Raw genomic sequence first — 14,572 nt, 5'->3', positions numbered from 1 at the left:
TTAGGAGCTCTGTGCCAGAAATGAGATGAAGACAAAATTAATATTTTTATTTAAGTCACAATATCAATATTCCATCAATAGTCCATTTTTCCAGTCCCCATGACTAATCAATGTAAACACACTGATGTGTTTTCTTCCACGCCTTTCTCCATGACAGCATGATTCCTTCACATTTTGTTTTTTAATGGTGGAAACTTGCCACAACACCCCAAGTACCGAGAATAATATTATAAAACCTATGGACCCATTGTGAAGGAATTATGCAGGAGCAAAACTCATCATGACTGCAGTGACTGTAGAGCCTGGGATTTGAAGCCAGGATTCTTGCCTAACCTTCTTCCTCACTGCATCCTCACCTTCATCCTCCACCCCACCATCACTGCTCTCCTGTGCTGGCAAATGTAGAATTTGTGGCATCCAGTTCTCAGCATCGGTGGTGGGAGTGGTCTTTTCACTAAAGAAGCCCCTTTCCCCACAGTGATGTTGAACGTCTGTGTCTTCAAACAGTCTGGCCTTATGTTTAAATCAATTCATATTATAATTAAACCAACTACAGTGGATTCTGTTGTTTGCAACTAAAACCTTAACCAGTAGGTTTCATGGAAATGGTGGTCCTTCTCACTCTTCTGCAGAGCAGCGGGCACCTCCCCATTTCCTGCCTTCAGACTGGGCCCTACCAGGTATAGGAGGCCAACCCCTTACGGTGACATCTACCTCTTAATGGCCACCCCAGTATACACAAAAAACTGGGTGACAGACACCTCAACATGAACGCTTTTGTCCTTTACTTCTTGGGCCACGTCAAACTTTGGGGCAGGTTATTTTCCTGGATTCTCAGAAGGAGAAAGGAAGAAGCATGAGGCTCAAGGAACCCCCTTCCCTGTCGTCATGTGTGCGGAGGGGCTTCCTACTCCAGCTCAAGAAGATCAAGCTCACGTTTAGTGGGCACTGGCCATTTTTCAGGCTCTGTGCTTGTCACATTCCCCAAATTATATTCTTCCCCCTCCTTTCCACTTTGGTAACCATAAGTTTGTTTTCTATGTCGGTGAGTCCAGTTCTTTTTTTGTTTTTTGTTGGTTTGTTTTGTTTCTCTGTTTGGCCACACCATGCAGCATGTGGGATCTTAGTTCCCTGACCAGGGATCGAACACAAGTCCCCTGCCGTGGAAGCGCAGAGTCTTAAAAACTGGATGGCTAGGGAAATCCTGTGAGTCCATTTCTATTTTCACACCACATTTCTTAAGCCAGTCCTCTGTTGACGGGCACTTGCATTGTTTACATGTCTTGGCTATTGTAAACAGGGCTTCTATGAACATTGAGGTACATGTATATTTTCAAATTAAAGTTTTCATTTTTCCAGATATATATGCAGGAGAGGAATTGCTGGATCATATAGTAGTTCTTTTTTTAGTTTTTTTTTTCCCTAACATTACTCTTTTATTTATTTATTTTATTTATTCATTTTTGGCTGAGTTGGTTCTTCGTTGCTGCGCAAGGGCTTTCTCTAGCTGCGGTGAGCAAAGGTTACTCTTCGTTGCGGTGCGTGGGCTTCTTATGGCAGTGGCTTCTCTTGCTGTGGAGCACGGCTCTAGGCACGCGGGCTTCAGTAGTTGTGGCACGTGGGCTCAATAGTTGTGATTCACGGACTCTAGAGCTCAGGCTCAGTAGTTGTGGTGCACGGGCTTAGTTGCTCTGCAGCATGTGGGATCTTCCCAGAACAGGGCTCGAACCCGTGTCCCCTGCATTGAGAGGCAGATTCCTAACCACTGCGCCACCAGGGAAGCCCACTTTTTAGTTTTTTTAAGGAACCTCCATACTGTTTTCCATGGGGACTGCACCAGTTTACATTCACACCAGAGTGGACGATGCTTCCCTTTTTCCACACTCTCTCCTGCATTTATTATTTGTAGACTTCTCAATGATAGCCGTTTTGACTGCTGTGATGTGATACATCACTGTGGTTTTGATTTCCATTACTCCAATAATTAACAATGTTGACATCTTTTCATGTGCCTGAGACCATCTGCATGTCTTCTTTGGAGAAATGTCTGTTTAGGTCTTCTGACCATTTTTTGATTGGATTTTTTGTTTTTTCAGTATTGAGCTGCATGAGTTGCTTGTATACTTTGGATATTAACCCCCTGTTGGTCGCATTTTTTGCAAATATTTTCTCTCATTCAGTAGGTTGCATTTTTGTTTTGTTGATGGTTTCCTTTGCTGTACAAGAGCTTTTAAGTTTGATGAAGTTCCATTTATTTATTTTTGCTTTTATTTCTTTTGGGCTGGGAGACTGATCCATAAAAATATTGCTATGATTTATGTCCAAGAATGTTTTGCCTATGTTCTCTTCTAGTTTTATGGTGTCATGTCTTATATTTAGGTCTTTAATCCATTTTGAGTTTATTTTTGTATACAGTGTGAGGGTGTGTTCTAATTTAATCAATTTACATGTAGCTGTTCAGCTTTCCCAACATCATTTGCTTAAGAGACTGTCTTTTCGCCATTGTGTATTCTTGGACTGAACGAATCGGGTTTATTACTCACTGCAGCAATGGACAATGAATTATATGGCATCTCATTAAGAGGATGTTTGAAGGACTTACAGGATGTGGGTTTCCATGAGGTTATTTGCAGGAGAGTTTCAGGAAGCTGGCTTTGCTCAGGATGGATGCTGTCAGGTAGTGGGGCAGTTCTATGATCAGGTGACTTCATCTTATTCTGAAGCGAACTTTCAGCTGAGAACTGAGGAGGTACAACCAACAGACTTTGCTATGAGATGGCTCACAGGGAGTGAGAAAAAGGACAACACTCAGCCTTCTGGGGGAAGGTAGGGGAAATAAGTCTTTAGAAGGAAGGACAATAAATTCAGTTAGGTCAATGTTGAGTCCGTGGTGCTTGCAGAACACACAGGCAAAGATGTTGAGTAGACGTTGATTCATTCATTCACTTGTTCATGAAATGTTTATTAGGGATAAAATATGTGATGACTGAAACCTTTGATCAGACTCCATGGCTTCAAACTCTGGCTCTGCCAATTTACTAGGTGTGTGGCCTAAACAATTTGCTAGTGCTTTACATCTGTGAGCACAGATAAATTTTGAACGGTATCCACAGAGATGGAGTCATCCTTCCATTTACATAGGAGGAACCTGAGGTTCAGAGAAAGTGGGGTTGCTAGTACCTCAGAGGGTGAAAGTAGCAATGTGAATTCCCTGTCCTGATGTGCTGGTAAAAGTCACTGAGTCGATGAGAATATCTAAGTAACTCTGAGAGAGGTAAAATTAATAATGTAAAACACCCATCACCACTATTGACAACCTACTATGTACCAAGCCCTGCACATACATCTTCATCTCTAAACATCACAACAACCTTAATATGTTTTTCTTCTATTTTAAAGTCATTCAAGCTGAAGTTCAGAGGTTTCATCCCTTCTCCAAGGTCACATAACCAATACTGGCAGGTGCTGGGATTCAAACTCAACACTCTCTGTCTCCTATGCTTTTCCTTGAAAGAGGTTTAAAAGCTGTGCCTTCAAAAGCCCCGACGATTCACCAGAGGAGACTCAAGATTCTTCAAATAGGAAGCTCTGCTTTTCATCATTTTTTAATGCTGCAATCAAGTGGAAACCAATTTTGGTAAAGAATTTTGTTCGCATTTATGCCTTGAGAGCCTTACCTGTGAGTTAGAAGAGGATGATGGCTGAGAAAAGGCCACTGGATAGAAAAATGCGGAACTTGGTGGTGACCCTGGTAAAAGCAACAGATCTCGCTGGTTATGAGCAGCAGAAACTGACTCTGGCTATTGGAAGCAGAGAAGGAATTTGTGACAACAGTGTGGGGATGTAGCGGGCATCCATTCTCCCTTCCTGATTGTACCCTTAAGTGAGATCCTTTTGGACTCTACTATTGGCACCCATAGCACAAATTGATTTAGTTCAGCTCACGGACTGAGGGCAGTGCTAAAAGATCTCAGCTTGGAAAGGATGGCAAGCAAGGAAGAACTAAGGTCTTCCCAGGCCACCTCTGAATGACCTCCATTTTTAGGTCTTTTGGGATTCATTGATTAAGATTAAATTCCAGGGAGAGCATCTGATTGGCCACTCTTGGTCTAGGGGTAGGGCAGGCACTTTGATTGACAGGCGGCCCAATCCCAGCAGTCCTGGGTGGAGGAAGAGTCATTCCTCAAGCAAAATCAGGCTACTGTATCAGGAAAAGGACAAACAGATGCTAGGTGACAAAGCAACAAAATAGCCCATATACTCGGAGAGAGAAGTTTCCTTGGAGATAAGGGAGTTTGAATGGGTTCAACAGTCGAAGAGGAGAAAGCGCCATTGTATGGTGAAAGGCATCCTCTTTGTTCCTGGGAATTTCTCAGATCTTCAATGTCACTTGTTTACAGTTACCTTAGAGTAGGCATATCTGCAGCTGACTCATGTAACCTTCCATTTTAACTTTTTCTTCTTCCCTTTCTTGATGAATATGATTTTACACTCATGAAGTCACGTCCGCAATCTTTGATGCATCATCTATGTTAATATCAGATACATTTGTTTGTGTGTTGTTTGTGTGTTTGTGTATTTGTAATATTGAAATAACAGGGGCCACGACTTACAGTTTTTGGCAAGTGTCTTCTTTCTGATTTTCGGCTGTTTTTCCTCCAGCGAGTCACTTTCCCTTAGCTGAATTTCAGTTGCTTCATCTGTAAAATAGGAATAATAATACTTACTTCATAAGACTGTTAAATAAAAACAGCTAACTTTTACTGAACACTTACTGTGAGCCCACCCCAGAGGTCACAATTTTGCATTCCTTCCAGGTCAGGTGAGTGATGTGGATGGAAGTAGCTGAAATATGGGTGGGGAAGGGGGGACAATAAGGCATGGTGGGGATTATGGAAACTGGGGGGGACGCTCCCCTCATGGGAAGAGAGCAGCTCTACTTAGCTTAGCTCATGGTTTTCAAAGTGTGGTCCCTTGAGCCGCACCAAGAGCAGCCCCGGAAGCCTGTATGATGCAGAAACTCAGGTCCCACCCCTGTCCTAGTGATCAAAACTCTGCGGGTGGAGCTCTCAAATCTGTCTTTGAACGCCTGGCTAAGTGAGTCTGAGGCTCACTCAAGTTTGAGACTCACTGCTCTTGTTAAATTGCAAGACTGTGTAGCCAGATTGTTTACTTTTCTCGACAATACTAGAAATTTACTTTTTAAAGAAATCTCCCACTGTTCAATCTTGGCAAATGTTTCAAATTGTAAATTGCACTGTATGGGCTAACAATACTTATATTCTAGCCAGATTTGAACCTCTGGTTTATGCTTTTCCTTTTAATCCTTAAAATAATTCTTAAAATCCAGTATTCATGACACCACTTTTAAGGAGGAAGACTGTGTGGTTCCAAAAAGTGAGGTGCTGTTATATCATGTAGCCAGAAAGTGGCTACTCATGACTTGGATATGAATGTATGTCTCACAGGGCACAGCGTCACAGAAAGATAAACATCACTGCCTGCCAGGTGCATTCCATCCACTTCTGGAAATGGCTTTAGATAGCATGGAATCCAAGCTCTCATTTTTCAGAGGGAAAAACTGAGGATTAGAAACAGAGATATGACCTGGGTTCCCACAGTGTTGGGATCCGTGGTCTTTATCCAGAATACAGCCCCTGTGATGCTCCCGCCTTGTGATTTCTCTGAAGATGCCCCCAGGGGCCGGGAAGGTTTGTACTAGAGATTCAGTCACTGGTGAGCAGGGAGGTGGGAGGTGGAGGGAGGACAGGCCCCTCGGGGGCTCCTGGGTCTGGGGGCCTCTAACCTGGCCCAGAGGGAGGAGGACCAGGAGAGGAGGACATTGGGAGAGAAAGGAGGATGGCAGACAGGCAGATGAGAGAGGAGGACGGAAAAAAGTGGAATCTCTGCTGTTAGGGGGAGTGTCTGCTGTTCCCTGGTCTCAGATGGACAGACTGAGGCAGGAAGAGGGGCAGGACCAGAGGGCCTCCTGAGCTAGAATCCCAGGTGTGCCGTCTGCTGGTGTGGGTCCTGAGCAAGTCACTTCACCTCTCTGAGCCTCTGCTTTCTCGCTGGCAAAATGGGAAGAGAATCCCTGATGGTGTAGGGTCAACATGAGGCTAAATGAAATCATACATGTGAAATGTCTCAGGAGAGAGTAGACCGTCCACACACAGTGGCTTGTTTTGTGAGTCCCCCGCTCCTGATGCCCTTCTGTCCGGGGGCAGCTCGGTATGGAGAGCTCCTGCCCTTCTCAAGGGAAAGGGTGACCCTGTGCCAGGAAGGCTGCCCCTCCCGTCCTCTGCAGCTCATCACCAGCTGTGTGCCCGTTTGACACTTGGCTGGGCTTTCTCCTGGGGCTTCTGGGCACTGAGCCAGCTCCCTTCTCCTTGACCCTGGAAGTGGAGCACAGGGTGTGTGCGTGTGTGTGTGTGTGTGTGTGTGTGTGTGTGTGTGAATGGAAGATCGCTTGAATATGTGTGGATGAGTGAGTGTGGGGGCCTTGGTGCTACACGGTTGTCACTGGGAGTGAATGTATGGGAGCGAGGGAAGGGATTGTGGGTGTGTAAGCCCTCACATGTGCACTGTAGTTTCAGCTTACAAAGCAGCAGAGTGCATGGTACACAGACTCTGAAGCCAGATCCCTGGGTTCAGATACTGTCTCTACACTCTATGTCTTTAGGCAAATTATTTCTTGTTACCTCAGGTTCCTTCTCTGTAACATGAGGAAATATCAAAAATTCCTCACCACCTCTTTTAAGATTTTTGAGGATTAGATGGGTTAATATATGTCAAGTAGTTAGGATAATGTGTGACACATAGAAGACGCTAAGTTTTATCTGCTGTAATGACATTATTATTATTATTATTACACAGAACTTTGACTTCTCAGGGAGAAGAATATATGTCTATTGCCTCCACTTCTTCCACAGAAACGCATGATGTTGGCAGCATTGACCTCATATGACACTTGAAAACACAGGGCTCTGGGAGATTTAAGTCTTCAGGGCACAAAGTTAGGAAAAGGCAGAGCTGGTACCCAAACTGAGGTCCTATGGTTCCAAAACCACTGGGAGAGAGACAGGAGGAGGGGGACTCTTGCAGGCGATTTTCCATGCTCCCCTGAGGTCCACTCAGGCAGGCAGCTCTCCTGTTTCTGAAACCAGGTGAGGGGAAGCGGAAGGTCCTGCTGTGGAGACGTGTTCAGCTCCCTGCTTCCCTCTGCCCACACCCCTTACTCCTTTTTCTATCCCGAAAAGAGGGTTGCTGCCCCAGGAGGGCTTCTGCCTGGTGCAGTGCCAGGTAAACAGCAAGTGTCCATCCAGTAGAGAAGCTGTGGCAATGGTTGCCGGAAGGTGTCCTGTGTCACACCTGTCTTTTGAGGTAGGTAGTGGTAGGGGTGGGGGTGAAGTGCATAATTCCCAGCTGTGATGACACCTGCAGGAGTTGAAAAGGAGGACCTGAGCTAACACACTGTTGTTCACTTATCCTTCCTTTGATTTGCTCTCATTCACTCGTCAGCTGCCCGGCACTGCTCGAGGTGCTGGGATGCTCCCTGAGTCAACATATTGGACACAATTCCACCTGTGGAATCACAATCCGTGCTCCCATGAGACCCACGGGCAGAGTCAAGTCTGAGAAGCGCTGTTACTGGGCATTTGGCCCCAGCGGGCAGAAGCAGGAAGCCTGGTTAGGTGGGGAGATTGCGCAATAAACAGGACGGACCCCAGCTCCTCCCCTTCCTCACTCCCCTCCTCATTGCCTGTCCCACCCCTCAGCTGGGATATGAAAAGCGCTGTCAGCCCCCAGCTTTCTTCAGAAGCCCTCCTGCAAGGCCACGAACATGAACCGGCTCTGCCTCTCCATTGCCCTTCTCGTCCTCCTGGGCACCCTGGTGGCCTGCACCCCGGGGGGTGAAACCAGCAACCAGGCCCAAGGTAAGTCCTGACCCAGCTCTCCTCTACAGGCTGGGGTGGGGGGATGAGGGGAGTCCATGGACGGGGCTGGGGAGCGGGGGTGGGGTGGGTGCCGACAGCCCTCTCTGGATTTCTCCTGGGAAGTTGGGCAGTTGTAACTCCAGGGACATTTCATGACTCTCAATAGGAAAAAAAATTAAAATTAAAATTAAAAAATATATATCCCGCCTACCTCTACCAGATCAGGGATCCCATCTCTGAGACTCTCTATTCCTGGTCAGTGCCGTGTCCCTGAACCTCACTGTGGTGTAGTAAAAAGATCAATATTTGATCCTTGTCCTGGTCCTGGAACAGACCTCCTGAAACTCCTGGAATTTACTGTCTTTTTTAAGGTAATGAGGTGAGTAAAGGAAGGCCACAGAGAGACCTGCAGGATGGGGCTGGTCTCCAAAAAAACCCACTCATGTGTTTAGAGGTTACAACTTTCAACAGCCCGTATCCCGGCACCTCTGGGGAGACGGGAGGGTATTGAGATGGAGATCAATCACCAATGGCTGATGATTCAATCGATATGTCTATTTATTGACACCTCAATAAAAATCCATAAATATTGGCGTTCAGAGAGCTTTCGGGGTGGTGAGCACACGGAGGTGCTGTGAGGGTGGTGTGCTCCACTAGGGCATGGGGCCTCTGCACACCTCTAGTCCCCCTTTGCCCTGCGCATCTCCTCCATTTCGCTGTCCCTGAGCTTTATCCTTTATAATAACTGGGAACAGTAAGTAAAGGGTTTTCCTGAGTTCTGTCACCACTTCTATTGGTTATTGAACATGGAGGTGGGGTCATGGAACCTCCTATTTTTAGCCAGTCGGTCACAAGCATGAGTGACTCTGGATCACATGGCTGGCATTTGTAGTGAGGACAGTCTTGAGCCCTCAATCTGCCGGATCTGCACTAACTCCATGGATTTAGTATCAGAAGTAAATTGCCTTCTGGGATGCCCAGTGGGTATTTAGGGAATTGTTTGGTGTTGGTAGAGACACCACATATTTGGTGTCAGGGAAATACCAGACTCAGTCTTCCCTGTGATTTGGGGGCTCCAGTGAGGCTTGGGACAGGGGAATAATGAAAGTTGGACACTGCAGCCAGAAACTCTTACCAGTCACCTGTATTTTCAGAATTCCTGGCAGAATCAGGTAGTTCATCTAATGAGTTGTGACATGATGGTAGCTTGTCTTGACCCTATCACCCACATGCCATGTGTCCTGGGGCAAGTCTTCTGCAGTTTCCTCACTTGAAAACGAGAACCATGTTACATGGGTTTTTGAACAGCTTACCAGTCATAAATTTAAAGAGCTTAAACACATTTCATGGTCAATTTTCTCCATTTTCCACCAAGATGTGTTAAATTTAAAAAAATTCTCTACCTACCTCATTTGGGAAAGAAAAAATATTTAGGTGTCAAATAATTATTCCTCTAGGATTAAAATTAAACAGAAAGACGTGGGACCACTGAGCTGAGCAACTGCAGGGAAAGCAAGAAACACAACGCTCGTGTGAGTTGTGGCTCCTGGGACCAAGGCTGATACAATCTTAGTAAAGGCTCAAGGCCCTTTCCCTTGTCCCCTTTTGACTATTATTTTATTACCCTCTCAGGATATAGAATGAGAGGTAGATTGATAATTATGTAGACCTGCCCCATCATCAAGTAGACTTTGCACTAACAGGAGGTCCCTTATATCCATTCTATTCAATGACTGTGCGCTTGGCGTGAGCATGAAATGGGAGAGTCGTTCCCTGGCCATATAGTTATTAAGTCCCTACAGGCTTGGTTCTTGGTGTGGGGAAAGGGCTGTAGACAGAATATGGAAAAATACCTTGCCTTCGCAGAGTGAGACCAACAATAGAAAAAGGGGGAATTCTCTGCTAGGTTATGAATGTTTGGAAGGTAGAGAGTGATGGGGATAAAAGAGGCTGTGCTCTTTCTGTAGACGGATCAGCGAAACCCTCTGTGATGAGGAGGCACTGGAGCAGAGGCTGCAGCAAGAACGTGCCTGGTGTGAACCAGCAGCAGCAATTACCAGGGTGGCTGGAGCTGAGTGGGTGGGAGCGGGGGAGATGGGAAGGGATGAGACCAAAGAGGCCATGGGGGCAGGTCCTGACCAGCCTTGTAGGATGAGAATCGGAATTTGACTGTGAGAGAGATGGGGAGTCACTGAGGGACCGGTCATGGGAGCAATGGGATAGGATCCGTGCGGCTGCAGTGCGGAGAGTGGCCTCTAGGGGGCCAAGGGCAGAGACAGAGGCCCATGGGCAGGCTGCTGCAGGGGTCCAGGTGAGCCATGATGGAACGTGTACCTATGTTGTTCCCTGGGTCGATGCCAGTCCTTTTGAATAACATGAATCTCTTCCTCTGTTGAGGTTTCTATGGAGGCTTCATTATCTAGTCATGATGCATTAAATCATTAGCCATTGGTGATTTTTCAACCTCCAGCTCCTCTCCAATCCCTGAGGTTGGGGGTCGGGCTGAACTGTGGATGGGAGGCCATGAGGAAGAGGGTAGGAATGAAAGTTGCAACCCCTCCTGTCAGGCAGTGGTTTCCCCTGGCAACCAGAACCCATTCTGGGGTTACTAGGGTCTTCCCAAAAGTCAACTACTTCACATAACAAAAGACACTTTTATCACTTTCAGCACTTAAGAAACAGCAAGGTTTGTAAGAATTCTGCACCAGGAAATTACAAAGAACAAATATATATATATATTGCTTATTGTAAGTCACAGTATCAATATAGTGTCAATATTGAATTTATAGAGTCCCTGTGAGGTAACAAAAGAGAACACACTGGTATGTTTTCTTCATGCCTTTCTCCATTACATCCTGATTCCTTCACACTTTTTTATTAATGGTGGAAACTTTTTACCATACAAGTAAGTGCAGAGAATAGTATTATAAAACCCAGGTACCAGCTCCAATAATTACTGACATATGACGAATATTTTTTACCTTGTCTGCCATTTTTTATTCTTTTTTTGGTGGAGTTTTTTGAAGCTAATCAAGGACATCATACCAATTAATTTTAAAATACTTCATGAAGAAGATATAAATATTTACATGATTACCATATCATGGTCACGCCTAGGAACATTAATAATAATATCCCAGAAAGCAGGTTGTCAAATGGACTTTTCAATTTGACCAGCCCCCAGAACCCTAACATTCTCTATCGCAGACAAACTGGTGGTTTCAGTTGTTGACATTGTAGATTGAGCTGCAATAACGGCCCTCATAACTGACCCATAGCCCCTCCCATCCCAGCAGCTTCTCAGCCTGCCTTCTGCCTGGAGCCTCAGTACACGGGTCCCTGCAAGGCCCAGAAGGTCAGGTACTTCTACAATGCCAAGTCCGGGCAGTGTGAGACCTTTATAAACAGCAGCTGCCGTGGGAAGAAGAACAACTTCCTGACGGCAGAGAACTGCATGAAGATCTGCGGTGGTCATGTGGGGACCTATGGGTAAGAAAGGGGACGGGACAGGGTGGGAGGGGAAGGGCTGAGAAAAAGAGGTGGAGCTCAGGGGGCCCCACACCATTTAAACCTGCACAGTATCTTTCCCCTTCGCTGCCTCCCAGGAGAAGTGGCTGCAGTGTCCTGTGAAACCACACACTGAGCACATCCTCCATGGGCCAGCTTGGCAGAAGGTCACCCTAGAAGCCCCGTCATGAGAATCTGAGCCTCCTCACGTGCTCCCCTTTTCTCAGATGGGAACACTGAGTCAGCCACCCTACAGAGAAGGTCTGCAGAGCTCCTGAGCTCCCCACCTAGGCTTGGTTACCTCACTTCCTTCTTGTTGGTCATTCTGGTCCTGGGTGGACTTTGGCTGCATATTTCTGGGAAAGTCTAGGATCTGTCAAGGTCAGCAGTGTCCAAGTCTGGGGCTTCAGAGATGTCAATCAGCAAGTTCCTTTCTTTTGCAGAGGACCTGCGAACACTACCACCCCGAAACTCTGAAGTCCGAGGAGGATAAGCGCAGGGCTGGGCTGTGGCTGCTTCTGAAACAGTGTGGTCTCCTCTGACTCCGTCTTTACCCCATCCTCCTCAGCAGAGCCCTGTGTCTCTCCTTCCCCCCATGCGTGTACATGGCTTAGTTCTGTCTCATCCAGTGGATTCTAAGCACCATGAGAGCAAGTCTTCCCTTTATCCCTAGCACTTAGCACAGGTCCTGGCATAAAGGAGACAGTCCATAATTATTTGAGGATGGAAGGAATGAATGCTAGAGCACATTCCTCATGTCAGGATTCTTGTCTTAAGCCACATCCTCACTGCATCCTTACCTTTCTCCCCCACCCCACATCACTGCTCTCCTTGTGGGCGGCCAAGGTGGAAATTCTGGCATCCAGTTCTCTGCATCAGTGGTGGCAGAGGTCTTTTCAATAAAGAAGCCCCTTTCCCTCACAGTGATGTTGTACATTTTCCTTCTGTGGCTTCAAACAGACTGGCTTATATTTCAATAAATTCATATTCCAATTAAACTAACTGGAGTGGATTCTGTGGTTTGCCCCTAGGAACCTTCACCACTAGGGTCCACGGAGATGCTGGTCCTTCTCAGTAGTCTGCAGAGCAGCGGGCACCTCCCCTTTTCCTGTCCTCAGACGGGGCCCTGCCAGGTATAGGAAGCACACCCATTACAGCACCATCTACCTCCGAATGGCCACCCCAAGCTACACAAAAACCCGCGTGACAGACACCTCAACATGAAAGCCTTCTTTCTTCACTTCTCGGACCAGGTCACATTTGGTGGCAGGTTGCTCTCCTGGACCCTCCGAAGGAGAAAGGAAGAAGCATGAGACTCAACTGTCCACTTTTCTGAGGAACCTCCTTCCCTGGGGTCACGTGGTAGGGTGGGGATGGCCACTTCAGTTAAAGCAGGGCAACTACCCTTTAGTAAGCTCTGGCCATGCGCCAGGCTCTGTGCTTAGCATATTTCTGGCATTATTTCATTTAATCTTCTGAGACTCCTTTGAAGATGAAATGGAGGTATGGAGATGTGAGTCGGTTTCCTGGAGTTACTGTAACAAAGCACCATGAACTGAGTGGTTTATTTATTTATTTTTATTCTCTCCCACTTCTGGAGGGTAGAGATCAGGGTGTCAGCAGGGACATGCTCCCTCTGAAGGCCCTGGAGAATGATCTATTCCAGGCCATTCTCCCAGCTCCTGGAAGGCCTGGCTTGTGGCAGCACAAGACCAGGCTTCACATGGCATTCTCCCTGTCTGTGACCCGCTTTGCCCTTTTTACCAGGACACCAGTCCTATTGGATGGGGGCCCACCCTAATGAACTCTTAATCACCGCACTAAAGACCCTATTTCCAAATAAGCTCACATCCTGAGTTCCTGGGGTTAGGACTGCAACATCTCTTTTTTGGTGGGGGACACAGTCGAACCCATCACAGTGAATAAATGGCAGGACCCTAACCATGACAGCCTAGCAGACTGCCGCAAAGCTTTTGTCCTTTGCAGGGAGGAAGATAGTTAAGAGCCCAACTCCCCAGCCAGTCTGTAAAGATCCAGAGCCTGGATCTGCCTTAATTTGCAGTTCCTAAGAAGCAGAGGGAAAGTAGTTTGCTGGGTAAGATGGGGGCGGGTAAGAAAGGGCAGGAAAGGCAGCCAACGAACATTGAGTGAGCAAGTCCACTGGCACTGTTAGTGATGAGTTCCCAAGGGGGATGGGCCAGATGGGGTCAACACCTTCCGAGTGGTTGCCTCCCCCAAGAGGTAAAAGAGCATTGACATACCAACTCCCTGTCATTCATTGGTTGGGGACTTCTGGCTTCCTCTGTGCACAGGCTTCTTGTGTAGCTCCAAGAAATCCCTCAGGCAAAGAGCTGCAGATACTGGCAGCCGGAAGTCAGCCAGCAACACTGAGGGTGGCAGTGGTCAGTGGTCGGGTGGGCACACATCTGCCACGCTATGTGGCTTTGAACAAGTTACTTAACCTCTCTGCACCTGTCTTCTTCCTACATGGGGTTGTTGTGTGGATAAATGAATTAGGACATGCTGAGCCCTTAGACCAGAGAGCCTGGCATGTAATTAGTGCAATTTAAACACTTGCTAGAATAATTACTGACTAAATTATGCTGTCCTCCACTGGAGGAGTGACTCTAACCTCACTTAGAAGAATTAATGCTGGAAGGCACGTGGGACAGAAACTGATCCAAAGTCCTTATTTCATAGGTGAGGAATTTAGGGCCTAAGAAAGGGAAGTATCTTGCCCAGTGTCACCCAGCTAACAACTATGAGACATTATAAGAGACTAAACCCAGGCAACATCACTCATTCCTTTGTTCACTCATCACTCTAACATGACGACATGGCAGCACGGGTCTCATGTGGCACCTGATGACACGGGGCTCTGGGAGATTTCTCGCCCCAGATCACAAAGTTAGGAATGTGGAGAGGTGGGTTGCAAACTGAGGTCCTCCAATCCCAAAACCACTGGTGGAGAGCCCAGAGTGGGGGGTGGTTTGCGGGGGATCATTGAGAAGCGCTGTTACTGGGCATTTGGCCCCAGCAGGCAAAAGCACGAGGCCTGCTTATGTGGGGAGACAATAATTACACAGTAAGGAAAAAGTCTTACACCTGTCAATGTTTCCAACCACAGA

At 46.8% G+C, this 14,572-nt stretch overlaps 1 protein-coding gene across 1 annotated transcript; it reads left to right on the top strand.

The window, feature by feature from the left end:
• Positions 1-7,843: 7,843 nt before the first annotated feature.
• LOC102984321 (spleen trypsin inhibitor I-like) lies at positions 7,844-12,207 on the top strand. The gene is made up of 3 exons (XM_028499777.1): positions 7,844-7,937; positions 11,234-11,426; positions 11,888-12,207. Exons 1-3 carry the CDS (start codon positions 7,844-7,846, stop codon positions 11,919-11,921), a joined length of 321 nt encoding a protein of 106 aa, XP_028355578.1. The 3' UTR covers positions 11,922-12,207.
• The last annotated feature ends 2,365 nt before the right edge of the window (positions 12,208-14,572 follow it).

The sequence above is a fragment of the Physeter macrocephalus genome, chromosome 14, assembly GCF_002837175.3.
Source record: "Physeter macrocephalus isolate SW-GA chromosome 14, ASM283717v5, whole genome shotgun sequence".
NCBI lineage: Eukaryota > Metazoa > Chordata > Mammalia > Artiodactyla > Physeteridae > Physeter > Physeter macrocephalus.
This window is presented reverse-complemented; position numbering and strand designations above follow the sequence as displayed.